The sequence below is a fragment of the Schistocerca serialis genome, chromosome 2 (assembly GCF_023864345.2).
Source record: "Schistocerca serialis cubense isolate TAMUIC-IGC-003099 chromosome 2, iqSchSeri2.2, whole genome shotgun sequence".
In the NCBI taxonomy this organism is placed as follows: domain Eukaryota; kingdom Metazoa; phylum Arthropoda; class Insecta; order Orthoptera; family Acrididae; genus Schistocerca; species Schistocerca serialis.
In genome coordinates this window covers 1,020,780,116-1,020,797,346 of record NC_064639.1, presented here as the reverse complement: position 1 = coordinate 1,020,797,346, position 17,231 = coordinate 1,020,780,116, and the positions used below count along the sequence as shown (strand labels likewise).

At 44.2% G+C, this 17,231-nt stretch overlaps 1 protein-coding gene across 1 annotated transcript in view; it reads left to right on the top strand.

The window, feature by feature from the left end:
* LOC126456602 (glutamate receptor ionotropic, kainate glr-3-like) overlaps positions 1 to 17,231 on the top strand; it is a 199,120-nt gene that overhangs the window by 94,919 nt on the left and 86,970 nt on the right. The window contains exon 5 of the mRNA XM_050092347.1: positions 17,002 to 17,213. Within this exon, the coding sequence (XP_049948304.1) occupies positions 17,002 to 17,213 (212 nt within the window). The remainder of the gene's footprint in view (positions 1 to 17,001; positions 17,214 to 17,231) is intronic.

The window sequence follows — 17,231 nt, the reverse complement described above, 5'->3', positions numbered from 1 at the left end:
GGAACGAATGTCAGTATATGTATACGTACAGAAACGACAAATGACTACAATTTCAGAAAAATTGAATGCCTTTCTCGATCATGACGATGGAGAAAGTGACTCACAAACTGAGCAATTCGGTAACGTATTGGTCCACATCTAGAATCATGCAAGCTATTATTTGGTTAGCACTGGTTGATACAGTTTTCGGGTATCCTCGTGAGGGACATTGTGCCAAACTCTCTTCAATTGGAGGGTTATATCATCAAAATCGCTTAAAAGTATCCAGCCGGAACCACTACCACGGCCTAGCTGCTCATGGTGGGTTTGGCAAGCATGAAGACAACGATTGATAACTTTCACCGCGTGAAGGTGGGCATTATCTTGTTGAAATATAACCCCAGTGTATGGCTTGCCATGAACGGCAACACAACGGCTCGTAGAGTATCGTCGACTTACCGCTGTAGTGTAATGGTCCCGAGGATGACAACCAAATGTTCCTGCTATGAAAAGAAATAGCACACGGATCAACTCTTTCGCTGCCGAGCCGCACGGCGGGCGACAGTCACGCTGGTATCCGAGACATGTCCAGGGCGGCTACTGGTCATCGGGGCCCAGTTCGAAGCGGGACTCATCAATGAAGATAGTTCTACTCAAGTCATTGAGATTCAAGGCCAGAAACGTTTCTTGAGATGCCGTGCTGCGCGGTGGGGATAACAACCAGCCTGTCGCCCACCATACAGCTTGACAACCAGGAATGATTGGTGAGCCATTCATTTTCAAAGCACAACGTCAACGGTTGTTATCCACGGCACTCCTACAGCACACCGAGCGAGGTGGCGCAGTGGCTTGCACACTGGCCTCGCATTCGGGAGGACGACGGTTTAATTCCGTGTCCGGCCATCCTGATTTAGGTTTTCCGTGATTTCCCTAAATCGCTCCAGGCAAATGCCGGGATGGTTCCTTTGAAAGGGCACGGCCTACTTCCTTCCCCGTCCTTCCTTAATCAGATTAGACCGATGACCTCGCTGTCCGGTCTTCTCCCCAAACAATCCAATTCAATACTACAGCACAGCGATACGTCGATGATAATCTGCGCCCCGTTTAGTTGCCCCTAATGGTAAGCCAGCCTGCGCTTACTTTTCAGTAACATAATGCCCACCCGCAGACGGCGTTTGCTTCTATTGCTGGTGTTTGTGATTTCCAGTCCCTAGGTTGGCTAGCAAATTCACTGGGTCTCTCCCCATCTGAGAACATTTGAAGCATTATGAGCGAGGTTCTCTAAACAGCTCGGGATTTCGACGATCCAATGCGCCAATTGCACAGAATTCGGCACGGCAGCCCTCAGGAGGACATCCAACAACTCTGTCAAATTACTGCAAAGCCGAATAACTGCTAGCATAAGGGCCACCGGTGGATCAACGCGTTACTGACTTGCTCAGTTTGTGAAGCTCTTTCTTTTGAATACATAATTCCATCGTGGTGCGTTGTTTTTATGTCTTAAAGTGTAAATAAAAATTCTGCCAACATATCCCCAGTAAATTAAATAGGGTCTTATTACTCCAGCCGTTGTGGCCGAGCGGTTCTAAGCGTTCTAGTTAGGATCCGCGCTGCTGCTACGGTCGCAGGTTCAAATCCTGCCTCGGGGATGGATGAGTGTGATGTCCTTAGGTTGGTTGAGTTTAAGTAGTTCTAAGTTCTAGGGGACTTACGACCTCAGATGTTAAGTCCCATAGTGCTCAGAGCCATTTGAACCATTTGGTACTATTAGGCTACTTGTACTTATCGAAACAAAATAAGTCTGGCAGTAAGAAGGTTAATGCCTCTTTGCGCCGCCGGTGTTCTCGACACCTCGTGCCATTTGAGCAGCAGCGAAGTAGGGATTCGTCGGACCACACTACGCGCCTGCTGTCAGCCATTGTCCAATCGTCGTTGTTAGGCGAACTGAAGAGATGTCTAGCGTTGTGTGTTGCTGTGAGAATTATGTGCGTGGTACCCGACCGCATGCAGTTCTTTTCGAAGTGATACCTCTAAACAGTTTCAGAAGGTCTTACATTCACTGAAGGCAGCAGTTCCTGTCGTATTTGAAACCGATCAACACGGACAAGGCGTAACGCTCGTCTACGATCGCTGTTGATCAGGACCTTCTAAAAAAAAATGGTTCAAATGGCTCTGAGCACTATGAGACTTAACATCTGAGCTCAACAGTCCCCTAGAACTTAGAACTACTTAAACCTAACTAACCTAAAGACATCACATACATCAATGCCCGAGGCAGGATTCGAACCTGCGACCGTAGCGGTCGCGCGGTTCCAGAATGTAGCACCTAGAACCACTCGGCCACTTCGGCTGGCGGACCTTTTCACGACCGCTGCTCTAATTATGTGTTACATGGCTGCGAGCGCCCTCCATTACTTGCAGACACATTGCACAGTCCGGACTGAGAAGGAAGTGATGGAACTTGAGGTATACCGAGTGGTTATAATTAGAGAGCAGGTACTTACGGGGCTCCAGTGTTGGTTGTAAGTATCATATGGTGGCGAAGCATGGTTGATTTCCTAACGCATTAGTGTGAAAAAGATTTACATTCGAAAACAAATTAGTTCTAATTTTAGCCATGAGGTGTAAACATGGCGCTGTACAGCATCTTACCGAGCTCCGGTGCTCGTACTGAACTAACTTTGTAACGGAAGTTAACACTAAAATGCACACTGTGCCTTTCTTACTGGTTTGACCTTTCCTTCCCACGCCCCATTCAGAATCCCTCACGTACCGAAACAGTCCTATACGTCTTTATTGCTTTCGAAGCACCAGATTTGCACCAGGTGGACAAACTGGAACTATTTTTTCCAGAGCGAATCGGGTCCGTATTGACATGGGAGAATATCTACCATATTTCGCTGTCATACCGTAATTATAGCCCACTGTTCACCTTTGTGAGGTAATACTGCCCCTACGAGTTGCGTTTGCGGGTATCGACTAAACAAGCTTCGCACTTACTCTCCCCGCATACCGTACGCGAATGGAATGGGAAGCAAACTTACACGTGGTACAAAGTCAAATACCCTCCGCCATGCGCTTTCCTATGATTTACATGTAGGGTAAATTCAGAAATTTTTCAAGGAGAGGCAATGTTCAAAACTTTAGCGATTCGATATAACTGATTTAGTTTGAAAACATATCTTGCTCCAAGAAAGTAGTTTGACAATAATTACGAGAAAACTTTTTGAAATGCACAGCGAGATAGGCGCTTGGAGACTGATAGGACTGGACTGCCAAATAAACACAACTCGCTCAACAACAATTTTTGAAAAGTAACAAGATAGAAATACTTGCTCACGTTTACTATGACATTATAAATGGCAGCCAGTAGCCAATTAGCATTCTTTCGAAATCAAGCGAGTGTGAGCAGGACTTAAACCCACTACTAGTTTACTATACTAAATGCGCCGTTCCACAGGACGCTGCCCAAATAGCGCAGACACTTGTACATCTAAAAGATGTAAATAAAGTACATTTATTAAAATCTTAATAATCAATTCACCAAAGTTGACAGCTCTTCAAAGTTTCACAGGATTATACAGTGCATTTCCCGCATCCAGGAATTAGTTTAAAGGAACCCTTCACAATACTAATAAATAACAGAAACCCCACAAATAAGTATGACTTAGGGCTTTGTCGGCCGTTTTGGCCGAACGGTTCTAGGCGCTTCAGTCCGGAACCGCGCTGCTGCTACGGTCTCAGGTTCGAATCCTGCCTCGGGTATGGTTGTGCGTGATGTCCTTGGGTTAGTTAGGTTTAAGTAGTTCTAAGCCTAGGCCACTGATGACCTCAGATGTTAAGTCCCATAGTGCTCAGAGCCATTTGAATGTAGGGCTTCTGGACATTTGTCGTAAGGTCTTATGGGATTAAACTACTGAGGTCATGGGTCGGTAAGCTTACACACTATTTAATCTAACTTAAGCTAACTTACGCTAAGGATGACACACACACTCATGCCCGAGGGAGGACTCGAACCTCCTACGGGGGCAATCGCACGGACCGTGACAAGGCGCCCCAGACCGCGTGGTTTGTATCTAACGCCATTAGTTACTGACTCCTCAATAATGAACCAACTGCAACTAATCCTGGCGAACATGGTAGCTGCAGTACATAACTAGACAGAAACTTGCGAAAAAAAATGCTGATGACGGAAGCCTAATAGAGTATAACTAAGCTAAACGTACAACATCGGCTAGCCCAAGTTTAAATAGTCGCACAATAAGAATCTTAAAACCGGACACACTCACTGAGCAAGTTCAGACCATCAGTACACTAATCTAGTGTCCTGCAAGCCCCGATACTCAAACGAATAAACGGCCAATTGGCAGACAATATTTAATTCCAACCAGCGACAACAGGAGCAGATTAACAGGTGGCAAGAGTTTAACACCAAAAGGTAAATGATGACTCTTTCTCAAGTCTGTCGGAACCAGCAACAAACACCATGGAATGTATTGACTGCACACCAATAGGGAGCGAAGTTCCAGACAAAAAGCATTAAACTTGACTACACTGTATGTAAAAGTCGGCTCCGCAGCACTGCCGCACAGCAACAAGAAATATTCTGAAACGCTCGCCTTAAGTGCATTAATTTTTGGTTGAACAGTGAGTATCCCAAGTGGTAACTGGTATATCAGTCTTCCTTTGGCAGCGCACTGCGATCCACCGACACCTTCGTGCGATATGCATCTGCTCACTTCGCCTCCTGTCTTTATATCGGATAGGCAACCCGCCGGAGTCGTTCGCTCGGCTGTGTGCTGCTCTTGAGGCACCCCCTCAGGCCGTCCGGTCGCACTCGGAATGGACTCCACGCTTGTGTTGCCAGCTCTCACCTTCCCTCTTGACCACTAGAGAGAGAAGTGCCCGGTGCGCCCGCAAAAGGCACGGAAGCCGCTGCGCCCGCCCTCTCGGGCGCTACACTCGTCGCCGTTGCTGACAAGGGAACCTCCCCATCGCACCCCCCTAAGATTTAGTTATAAATTGACGCAGTGGATAGGCCTTGAAAAACTGAACACACATCAATCGAGAAAACACGAAGAAGTTGTGTGGAACTATGAAAAATGGAACAAAATATACAAACTGAATAGTCCATGTGCAACATATGCAACATCAAGGACAATGTGAGTTGAGGAGCGCCGTGGTCCCGTGGTTAGCGTGAGCAAATGCGGAACGAGAGGTCCGTGTTTCGCGTCCTCCCTCGAGTGAAAATTTTACTTTCTTTATTTTCGCAAAGTTACGATCTGTCCGTTCATTCATTGACGTCTCTGTTCACTGTAATAAGTTTAGTGTCTGTGTTTTGTGACCGCACCGCAAAACCGTGCGATTAGTAGACGAAAGGACGTGCCTCTCCAACAGGAATTGAAAACATTTGATCGCAGGGTCATAGGTCAAACGATTCCTCCAAAGGAAAACACGTCTGATATATTCTATACGACACTGGTGACGGCATGTGCGCCACATGACATGAATATGGTGTCGACCCACCTAACTTGCACACTTGGCGAATGGGTAAAAAGATTCTTCTACCTTGCCCGATTTAGGTTTTCTTGTGGATGTGATAATCACTCCCAAAAAAGTGATGAAAACATAAGAGTTTGTCACATAAACTGCAACAAATGACTGCAACAGTTTCACAGTCGCACAGTTTTCCCTGTGCTCTGTCAAAACATATGTTTTTTACGTTTTCAAATGTTTCCGTGTGTAGACCGTCAAATCCTGCGTATGTCCACGCAAATCTAAACATGTCCTGGAATTTTGGAGAGCGAAGTTGATTACGCGTGAGTGCCTGAACTTTCATAACTGTGTGAAAATAAGAAATTAAACTTTTCACTCAAGAGAAGATTTGAACCAAAGACCTCTCGTACCGCAGCTGCTCACGCTAACCACGGGACCACGGCACTCGTAACCTCACACTCTCCTACATGTTGCCTACCTTGCGCATGGACTACTCAGTTTGTATATTTTGCTTAATTTTTTCATAGTTCCACACAACTTCTTCCTGTTTTCTCGATTGATCTGTGTTCAGTTTTTCAAGGCCTATCCCTGCGCCAGTTTATAACTAAATCTGAGGGGGGTGCGATGGGAAGGTTCCCTTGTGAGTAACAGCCAAAGAGCGTAATGACGCGCGCGGCCCGCTCTTGAATCTCAAAAGATTGATAGTTACCTATTTAGTACTTTAAGGTGGATTACTTTAGTACACGAACAGTAGAGATATTTGAACAGTAAATGCAAAGTACATCTTTTTATATAATTGCATAGGATTCCGCGACCATTCAGTTGACACAAAAGGTTTCTGAGTGGCGTACATCGTAATGTAATGCACTATACTAGAGAGACCAAAGCCTCGGTCACTGTTACACTGCTCTTTTTCTACGTCTACCGGTGTGCTTTAATTATGTGGAGTCGATTACATTTTGTCACTGCTGCTCACTGAGAATAATTCTATATTGCAGTTTTTAAGAGGTTGTTGTTATGACTGGTCACTTGAGGCGGAAGGAGCTGGATCTTCATCATAATGGGTTGATGTTGTGCAGACGGTAGGAGTCTGCTGTTACACTACTGGCCATTAAAATTGCTACACCAAGAAGAAATGCAGATGATAAACGGGTATTCAAAAATGGTTCAAATGGCTCTGAGCACTATGGGACTCAACTGCTGTGGTCATAAGTCCCCTAGAGACTAGAACTACTTAAACCTAACCTAACCTAAGGACATCACACACATCCACGCTCGAGGCAGGATTCGAGCCTGCGACCGTAGCGGTCGTGCGGTTCCAGACTGTAGCGCCTTTAACCGCTCGGCCACTCCGGCCGGCTAAACGGGTATTCTTTGGAAGAATATATTATACTAGAACTGACACGTGATTACATTTTCACGCAATCTGAGTGCATAGATCCTGAGAAATCAGTACCCAGAACAACCACCTCTGGCCGTAATAACGGCCTTGATACGCCTGAGCATTGATTCAAACAGAGCTTGGATGGCGTGTACAGGTACAGCTGCCCATGCAGCTTCAACACGATACCACAGATCATGAAGAGTAGTGACTGGTGTATTGTGACGAGCCAGTTGTTCAGCCACTATTGACCAAACGTTTTCAATTGGTGAGAGATCTGGAGAATGTGCTGGCAATGGCAGCAGTCGAACATTATCTGTATCCAGGAAGGCCCGTACAGGAACTCCAACATGCGGTCGTGCATTATCCTGCTGAAATGTAGGGTTTCGCAAGGAGCGAATGAAGGGTAGAGCCACGGGTCGTAACACATCTGAAATGTAACGTCCACTGTTCAAAGTGCCGTCAATGCCAGGCAACGCCGGTCAACTGCTGTCTGTGTATGAGAAATAGGTTGGAAACATTCCTCATGTCAGCACGTTGTAGGTGTCGCCACCGGCGCCAACCTTGTGTGAATGCTCTGAAAAGCTAATGATTTGCATATCACAGCATCTTTTTTCTGTCGGTTAAATTTCGCGTCATCTTCGTGGTGTAGCAATTTTAATGGTCAGTAGTGTATCTATTGCTTCTTGCATTGTTTCTCTTGGTCGGTGCTCATTGGCGAGTGAGTCGTGGGCTCCTTTTTTCCTCCTGCTGGATGTAGACCTCTCGGCGCAGTCTCTCACCCGTAGCACTCGCGTCAAATGTTGATGCGAACTGTTGGCCTCTGAGAGCCGGCATCCAGGATGGGAAAAGCCCGTGTCCAACGTCTCTGTTCATGTTGATGGAGGTATGATTTACATCTTATACACTGATACTGCGTTTCTTTAAGGCCGCCTGCTTCTCCAGTACTCGAGTTTCGTTAAATTTGTGCTGTTCGATTCTTTGCCCGAAGTAATAACTGTTTCATCGGTCACGGGCTCTCGCCGGATAATGTTGTGGAAGCTGATACTAAAATGTAGACTTTCACGGCCGGAAATATCATGTCCATTGTAATTATCCGGGCTGTTATGCCGTGGTCGGTTGATGAATTCTGTGTCGATTCCCAGAATTCATCAACCGACCACGGCATAACAGCCCAGATAATTATAATGGACGTTGTGGAAGCTGCACAACATTTCAGCGAGACAGCTGTTCTTCATCTTGACGTATTGCTACAATGGCCCACCATTCTATAAGTTGGTTCAGTAGAAAAGTGCAGTCGCCGAGCGGTGGGGCTATAACGTCATCGTAGACCAATCATAGCGCACGGTGACATCCAGTGTCCCTGCGGAGGCCTGAGCTTTTCTAGCGAGCCATATATTTGGCGAGACACTGCAGCAAAACGTCAGTATGCACCTGAAGATGACGAGCAGGTGTGTCGTAGAAATATTGTGCAACTCTCACAACATTATCCGACGAGACGCTCGTGGATCAATAAAGCAGATATTACGTCAAGAAAGTCTCACACAGCACATCTGGTACCTCTGTGGGTAGGAGATGGTCAACGAAATACGTGAGTTCGATAAACTCCGCAGCAATAGGAACAGACTGTTGCGCTCTCTCGCATTTTTATTGAGATGGCGGGACCAAAAAGCTACACCGACGTTAGGCAAGTTTTCTTATTATACGGACTCTGCAGCCGCTAAAAGGATGAAACAACGAGCCAGCGTAGCTTTGCTGAGAGAAAGAATCCTTTATACTAGACGAGAATTAGAAAGTCTCCACGAACTAGGAGAGGGTGGACACTTCTACGTGTTCGCTTTTGGACTTGACGAAGCAGAAGGCCGTGGCGTGAAACTTCCAAATTCCATCGCCGTACACGCCGATCATCGCGAAAACATAAACCATGTAAATGTCTTGTGTTTAATTTCACAGATAAACACCTGAATGACACTGAGATATCGGCCTTGGAAAGAGGACTAAATTTAGCGTTCACTGCTAAAACCTTTCCTGTCAAGGATTTTATTAGTGCGATTGGGCAAGGTGTCTCGAAACTTGCCAGTGAGACTGCTGAAGAAATAAGGTGAGAGACGTGCAGGGCCGTATCTAGGATGCCCGCATCCAAGCAGAAAATCAACACTGAAGAAGGAAAAGCTATCCGTTCCTTAAGAGGACACAGAAATAGGGCTTTTACCTGCTGACAAGGGAAAACCTACTGCCCTTTTGCCTGCAACAACCTACTTCGGCTAGATGATTTTACTGCAAGACTCGTCTCCAGAAGGATCCAACTGATGCGACACAACGGAAGACATCCGCGCTCCTCAAATTCAGGCTCTTTTCTGAACACCTAAAGACGTTCTTTAGAGTACAAGCGCCAATACCACCACGTCTTTATAGCTGCCTAAGATCCATATGGAAGCTGATCCGTTTCGCCGCATTGTGAGCAATATAGGAGTCCCAACATATTACCTAACATAACATCTTGCTACTCTTCTGAGCACTTTGGTAGTATAACGTGAACGTCATAATCGATACTCAGAAGATTTTATGCAACAACTGAGGACTTTACGTCTCGAATTATCTCACATATTAATGAGTTTCGATGTGGTCCCTTTGTTCACACGAGTTCCTCTGGCGGATTCCTTACAACTTACAGGACCTAAGTTGGAGGATGACGTTGTATGTTTGCGGGTGTTATGTTGCCGAGTTGCGCAACTAAGTGATCTGACAAGTTCCTTTTGGCTCCTGCAAGAAGCAATTTCCGCCGCACACTACTACAGAAGTCAGACAGACGCTCCTAACGTACCAAAAATGCCTGAAAAACTTTCAGCAATAAATATCTTCTGGAGTCGTCCGCTGTAAGGAAAACAAACAAAAATATTCTATTTCCTTACGTAACTAGTGGGATAGTTCGGTACTGGAGTATTGCTAGTTAGTGTGAGAAAAACGTTAAACGGACGGAAAATATTATTTATTGCAAAAATATGAGAAAATCAAGTGAAACATTTATTTATAAAGTGATGCACAAATTTAAGGGTTATTTTGGGAATAGGAGGTTACCTGTCATGGATAGGAATCCTGTTAACGTAATTCATATATGAAGTGAGGGAAAGCTCTTTTATCCCTTTTCTTTAATAATGTTATTTACTCGGCAGAATGGCTGAGAGCCGCGCCTACTCAACTTGAATAATTATCCGCCTGAAATTTTCTAAGTACGGTCGAGGCTGTCACGTGAGAAATGTAATGGAGTGACGTGAAAGAACTATGTTATTTCTAATGGAGGAAAAATAGGGCTCGCCTACACTGTGGTGGACAATACCGTGAGCTGCGATGACTGCTGCCTACGTCGTTCGCAGCTGAAAAATGACAAAACTATCTCTTTCTATCTGGTTTGACCTTCGCCAGTCGAACTCTCACTAGGTTTTGATTAAGTCAAGGACTCCTACCAGCCCCAAGTCTAACTATTGGCGTGATACACCAGACGGATAACCAGTCCACCGCGATGCCACTCAATGTTCGTTCTCAGGCGCTAACTAATACTCTGTCTGTGTTCACACCGCACTTTAAGTGTCGCGGTCAACACAGTGAACAAACGCTTAATCGCGAGTGACTCGGTATAGAGTATCACTCCGATTCGCTAGCGACAGAGGTGCTCCCTCAGCGCAGTACTGAGAGAGACTTTGCTCCTCGCTCTCTACGTACACGCACGAGCGCAATCGCTCGTGCTATGTGTTCCCGTTTCATGAACATCAACGAAACCACCCCTCTCCACTCAAAAAGCGAAAGGGTGTATCATCTGCTTTTCTTCCCTCACTCCAACGGTTCATTTCGTCAGAAATAGTTCGTCAATAAGCGTTACTCTCACAAACGGCAGAATGGCGCTCCGTTTAAGCCGACCACACTAGAAATATATAGCATCTACATCAGGCATTTACTGTCGAGCTGTGAGAACTCTGAAACTTCGCACTAGGTCCGTCAAAAAATGCTTATTCTGCGGCTCTTTCCAACAATATAGCCGGTTTTACTTTAAGGTGAACACGCAGGCCATTATCCCTTTTCTCTGGCAAAATATGTTTTGGTCCCTGAGCGCCGGCCGACCGCTCAGGGACCTGCCTTGTGTTGGTATATGCTGCAGACGATGGATTGGTACGGCTCGTCGCCTCGTAGTTGTGCGGTGGCGAGTCGGCCGCCCTATTCGGTGCCCCGTGAATTTACAGCAAGTCCCAGGCGTGGTCTCTGCGATCCCGTCTTGTGTTGCCGTAGCAGAATAAGTGATATCATGGTTCCGGGAGGCGGATTTCAGGCAAAGAATTGCAATCGTCAGTCGGGTGCTTCAGTCTCAAACAATGGACCGTAAGGATTCGTCCATTTAATATAAATCAGGATAAGAATCAAAAAGTGATGATGAACGTTGGATGGGAGTAAGGGTGAGATCCAAAGTATAATTAGGCGAAGGATGGAAGGGTCTCTGCGGCCAGTTGCTTCTACCATTTCTCACTGACCCCTTCTTCCAATCTCCCCATTCTGCTTAGCTAACAGAGTTGTCTTCGCTGATTACATTTGCATTGCCACTCAATGAGTACTCGCCGTTTGTTGACCACGCCCCACAGTATAGGGGGAAAATGTTCTATTTTGCGTGGTATATTTTATGACTGGAGAAACGGCGTATTTTTTACGTTTTCAATGTCAAGGCTGTTCCCAGCTCTGGTCACACATAGTACAGATGTTTTTCAGCATTCCTTTGTTGCTGTGAAAGCACCCACACAACGATTCTTTGTAAGGGCTGTCTCTGTGTGTGGCTTCGACGGTCTCTTGTATGTGCTTTGTCTAAGAATCTGTTGGCCTACATAATTTATAAGCATCCATCTTATTGTCCAGAAAACATTTTTTAAGCAGGCTGACCTCTTTCTTTAGTTTCACATGCGCTCCTGGGTGAATTCTTGGCTCTTTGTGTGTACAGTGTTTGCCAGTGCCTGCATGGGTCTTTCAGTTACCGACAAGTGTTTCACTTTTTAAGGCAGGCGGAAATGGCTGTTGTCAGCCAGAAGTTTTTCTCTAGGTTCGAATTCCTGCCACATTTCTGTCTATGCTCTACATTAGTTCCCGTAGACGTCCACGGTTACCTGCACATTTCACTTTGTCCGACAGGTTCTTCGCAAGGCGTCCAATCTTAAGTGGGGGGAGGACATTCGCCAGCCTGTCCTTGCGTATCTAAAGAAAACCGCAAAGTCCACATCTCTCCCAGCCACGGAATGGTTTCTGACTTCACACTTGTCCTTGGTTGCAGGCGCTGGAAGTTGTCGTAAGTGATCTACGGCGTAAAAATTACAACCTGTGTCGTGGAAACTTGAATGGAGAATCAGCAAGCCATCGAGAGACTTATTTGTCTACAGACAAATGGTGAAGTACTCTTGGCATTGTGCCTTAAGTCGCAGAGAGTCTGTATGGAAATTGTGGACGGAAGACTGGCACGTTTACTGCTGCCATGTTTGCGTGTTGGGAATAGGTGTCGGAATCATCGCACCCTAGTTTAGATCGATCATTTCTGCAGTTTTGGAGGGCTGAACTTGGAAGCGCCAGAAAAAAGATTAAAGAATTTAATTCAAGACAGTCCTGTAAAGGTTCTTTTCAGTCTTGACTGCAGATCAGCGCAGCAACAGAAGAGATAATAATAACTTCTATTATCCATTATTAAAACCGTCAGTGGCTCACAAAGGATTTCAGTATGAAGGCAACAAAATCTTCGATCTTCTGCCCAAAAACATTAGATTAAAACTGTCACAGTTTTCTTTTTCTTTTTGTGCTAGTTCTTAAAGTGTAGTTGCGTGAGTGGTCCTAACAGAAATAATATCCGGCGTTCTGCAAGGAAGTGTTATAGGCCCTCTATTGTTCCTGATATATATTAACGACATAGGAGACAATCTGAGTAGCCGTATTAGATTGTTTGCAGATGAAGCTGTCATTTACCGTCTTGTAAAGTCATCAGATGACCAGAACGAATTGCAAAATGATTTATATAAGATATAAGTATGGTGCGAAAAGTGGCAATTGACTCTGAATAAAGAAAAGAGTGAAGTTATTCACAAGAGTATTAAAAGAAATCAGCAAAATTTCGATAACGCGATAAGTCACGCAAATCTGAGGGCTGTAAATTCAATTAAATACTTAGGGATAACAATTAAAAATACCCTAAATTGGAACGATCACATAGATCATGTTGTGGGAAGAGCAAACCAAAGTGTTCGATTCATTGGCAGAACGCTTAGAAGGTGCAACAGGTGTACTAAAGAGACCGCTTACACCACGCTTGTTGGCATATTCTGGGGTATTTCTGTGCGGTGTGGGATCCGCATCACATGGGACTGACGGATGACACCGAAAAAAGTTCAAAAAAGGGCAGGTCGTTTTGTATTATCGCGAAACAGGGGAGATAGTGCCACAGACACGATATGTGAATTGGAGTGGCAATCATTAAAACAAAGGCGTTTTTAGTTGCGACGGCATCTTCTCATAACATTCCAATCACTAGTTATCTCCTCCGGTTGCGAAAACATTCTATTGGCTCCAACCTACATAGGGAGAAATGATCATCACGATAAAATAAGAGAAATCAGGGCTCGCACAGAAAAATTTAAGTGTTCTCTTTTTCCTGCGCGCCGTTCGAAAGTAGAACGGTAGAGAGACAGGTTGAAGGTGGTTCATTGAACACTCTGCCAGGCATTTTATTGTGAATAGCAGAGTAATCACGTAGATGTGGATGTAGACGTAGAACAGATTAATGTGTTCGTTAATGTTAACACTGATAATGTATACATATCGTGTAAAGTGACTCATTTCCATAAATGAATCGTTCAAATGTTACATGGAATATGTAACTATTTGTGAATAGCAGAGTAATCACGTAGATGTGGATGTAGACGTAGAACAGATTAATGTGTTCGTTAATGTTAACACTGATAATGTATACATATCGTGTAAAGTGACTCATTTCCATAAATGAATCGTTCAAATGTTACATGGAATATGTAACTAACTAACTAGCTTATCTTAGAAGATGTGCTGAAGAATGGCTTACTTACATTTATAACATTTATATGCTCAGAAAATTTGCATAATGTTGCCTCGAATACACTTTTTGAAATTCTGAAGGTGGCAGGGGTAAAACACGGGGATCGGAAAGTTATCAACAATTTGTACAGCAAACACACAGAGGTTATAAAAATCAAATGACGCGAAGGGAAGTAGTAGTTGATGAGGCAGTGGAGGCAGTGGGACAGGATTGTAAGGTATGGACGATATAAATCAGTCTGTACACTGTATAGCCTGTGAAGGAATCCAAGGGAAAATCTGGAAACGGAATAAAATTTCGTGGAGAAGAAATAAAAATTTTGGGCAGTAGATGGTTTGACACACAACATCGTTGTTAGACGTGGTCCACCAAAACCAGATCATAGATGTTGGCCACTGATGGAAACGTGTATACGATTGCACTTAACCCACTCAGCTTCTGGTAAGACCTGATGATGGTCTATTGAAGCACCGAAACTGATAGCCATATAATAAAAAACATTGTAAGGACGGCTATAATTGTTCCATTTTATTGCATAAGTGAACGGCCGATGTCCCTCTAACCTCCAACCGGAAGGAGGGACATATAAAAACTTCAAGAGTTGTCATTGTAATTCCGTCAGGGGCGCTAAATGAAATGGAATATCATTTGAATGGGGCGGATACCTTTTTTATACCAAGTTACAAGACGAAAATCAACAAAAGTAAAACAAGTATAATCGAATTTAATCAAATTAAATGAGGCAACGTTAAGCAAGCGAGATTAAAAAGTGAGACACTGAATGTATTAGATGAGTTTTGGTATTCGTGTAGCAAAATATCTTAAGAATAGAGAGGGTATAAAATGAAGACTGGCATTTCAGGAAAAGAATTTTATTCACACGAATACGTAAATGTTAGTGTTAGGAAGTCTTTTATAATAGCAATTACCTGCCGTGTCGCCTTGAACGGAAGTGAAAGTTCACAATAAACAGTTGAGAGACGAAAAAAATATAAACTTTTGATACCTGGTGCGTCAAAAGAACTCCGTACATCAGATAGACACATTAAATAATTAAAGAGTGGTAATAGACGGAATTGGGAAATAAAGGTATTTGTGACACAACCTGACGAAAAGAAGGGATTCTTTGGTATAACTTCCTGTGGCATCAATGAGTCGTCAATTGGACTATGGACGTTAGGGCTGGGGGGGGGGGGGGTAAATGTTGTTGAGATCTAAGCATATTCAAATGGACGTTCGTTGCAGGAGTTTTGCACGTAATAGATTAGTGTGGAGCACCACAGCAAACCGTTCTTGGGGCTTCTAACAACCCTACCACAACAAAGGTCAAAATTTTAACAATGATTATGGTGAAAATTCCTGGCAGATTAAAACTGTGTGCCCGGTCGGGCACACAGTTTTAATCTGCCAGGAAGTTTCATATCAGCGCACACTCCGCTGCAGAGTGAAAATCTCATTCTGGAATGATTATGGTGTTGCTCACGCTGCTAAATACTGCATTTTCGGGCAACAACAAAGTTATTAAGTGGCAGGTGTCATTAGAGCGCAGTTAATAAAGTCATTTCACGTAATAATGAATAAAGAAGGCACTCATCTTTTCGTGTTTCCCACGCTGGTTCCGTTGTAAAATCATGGCTCAATCGTCGAAAATCTAGGTGGTGATGTTTCCAAGCTCGGATGCAAAGAGGCCTAGGTTTTATTCTGCTATATTCAAAAGTTTTGTAGATGCGCTTCACAAACCATTCTTGAAGATTAAACCTTTCAAAGTTAGCACAATGGTGATGTAAAAAAATAATCAGCGCTCCATTTTATTACTTTTGTTGCAATATCACGTAACACACAAAACATCACTTCACAATACGAAACATACTTGAAAACATCTTCCTCGCTGTTAAACTTCACATTTTATAAACTGGCTACAATATGCGTCTTTCCGACATGACGTCGAAGACTTGACTTTCTCATGGTCCAACTCTCTAACTACTAACCGCTTACGGGCCCAAAAATCAGAGTTACAAGTACGTCAAAGATCATAGTGACATAAGAAATATTACACATCAGAATAATATCATTGCAACATAAACATATCGATGTATCAAAGTACCTCTAAATTAATGAAATCAGATCTGAATGTTGTCTCAGAAATGTGTTAACTACTCTACAGAAACGCAATAGAATATTGCTGGTATCGAGAGGTTGAGTTGAGGTGCCGTAATGGTTACGTAATTCAAGTACAATTACAGGCTGAAGACAGCAACAACCACAATGTGTTAGGGAGATGTTGTCAATGAGCTCTCAGTGGATGGCTCACTCTGTTTTTACTAAGTGGTCAGCAATCCTCATGTAATAGGCAGCTTTAGCTCTTTGACTCAGCTTATTCTCCTTTGTTTGTGTAGGATTCAAGACAAGATCAACACAGTTTTCTCCAATAATGAAAACACTTATTAACATCACACCGTGGGATCAATGATATGAATGTTTCACGCATCTATTTTTCTGAGGGATTTCTATTTTTCTGAGGGACTGTCGTCTACACCTCTTGTATTGTTTCGATCCATGTCTTCTATTCAGAGGCATCGGCAGCAGCGTGGTGGGGGACGGAGGGTTGGGGGGTGGAGGAAGAGGGAGCACATACCCCGTCCTAGAATTAGGGAACAGATTTCTTTTTTATTACGGAATTCTCTCGAATTTTTCCAAACGATTTCTGGTTGTAATACTTGACAATGTTACTGGCCTATTGATTTTGTCAGTGACAGACCACATATGTGTGCCAATATAGCACAGCGTTCTGAGGAAAACTGCTAATAAACGCTCCTAATGAAGCGTCATATCATTTCCGTTCGTGAGAACAGTCATCCTTTAAACTAAGATTTGTGTGTCTTGGTATCCAGTAAGGGTGTTGAAGACTATGCTGTTGAGCACTGTAAATGCATCAATGGTATCAGATTCGGCGCACACAAAATTCAGATATCAGTATTTCCAAAAACTGTTACTTTTTATACTAACGGTGGTGGTATCAGTTGTTCAACTTCATTTGTGCTGTGTAACACTGTTGCAGGTATGACCCTCCTATTGACACCGTATCTGACCTGCACCACAGCGGCCTGGAGTGGGCAGAGACGCATATTGCGTGGCTCAATTCTTTGCGAGAGCGAACCGAAGACATCTTCAGAGACCTCTGCCGGCGTTTCCGGGTGATGAAGGAGGGCGATCTGCACGCCAGGACCACAACGCGGAACCTGGCCTTCCCCATGGAGCGGCTGCCGTCAGGTAAACGCGGGTGTCTGC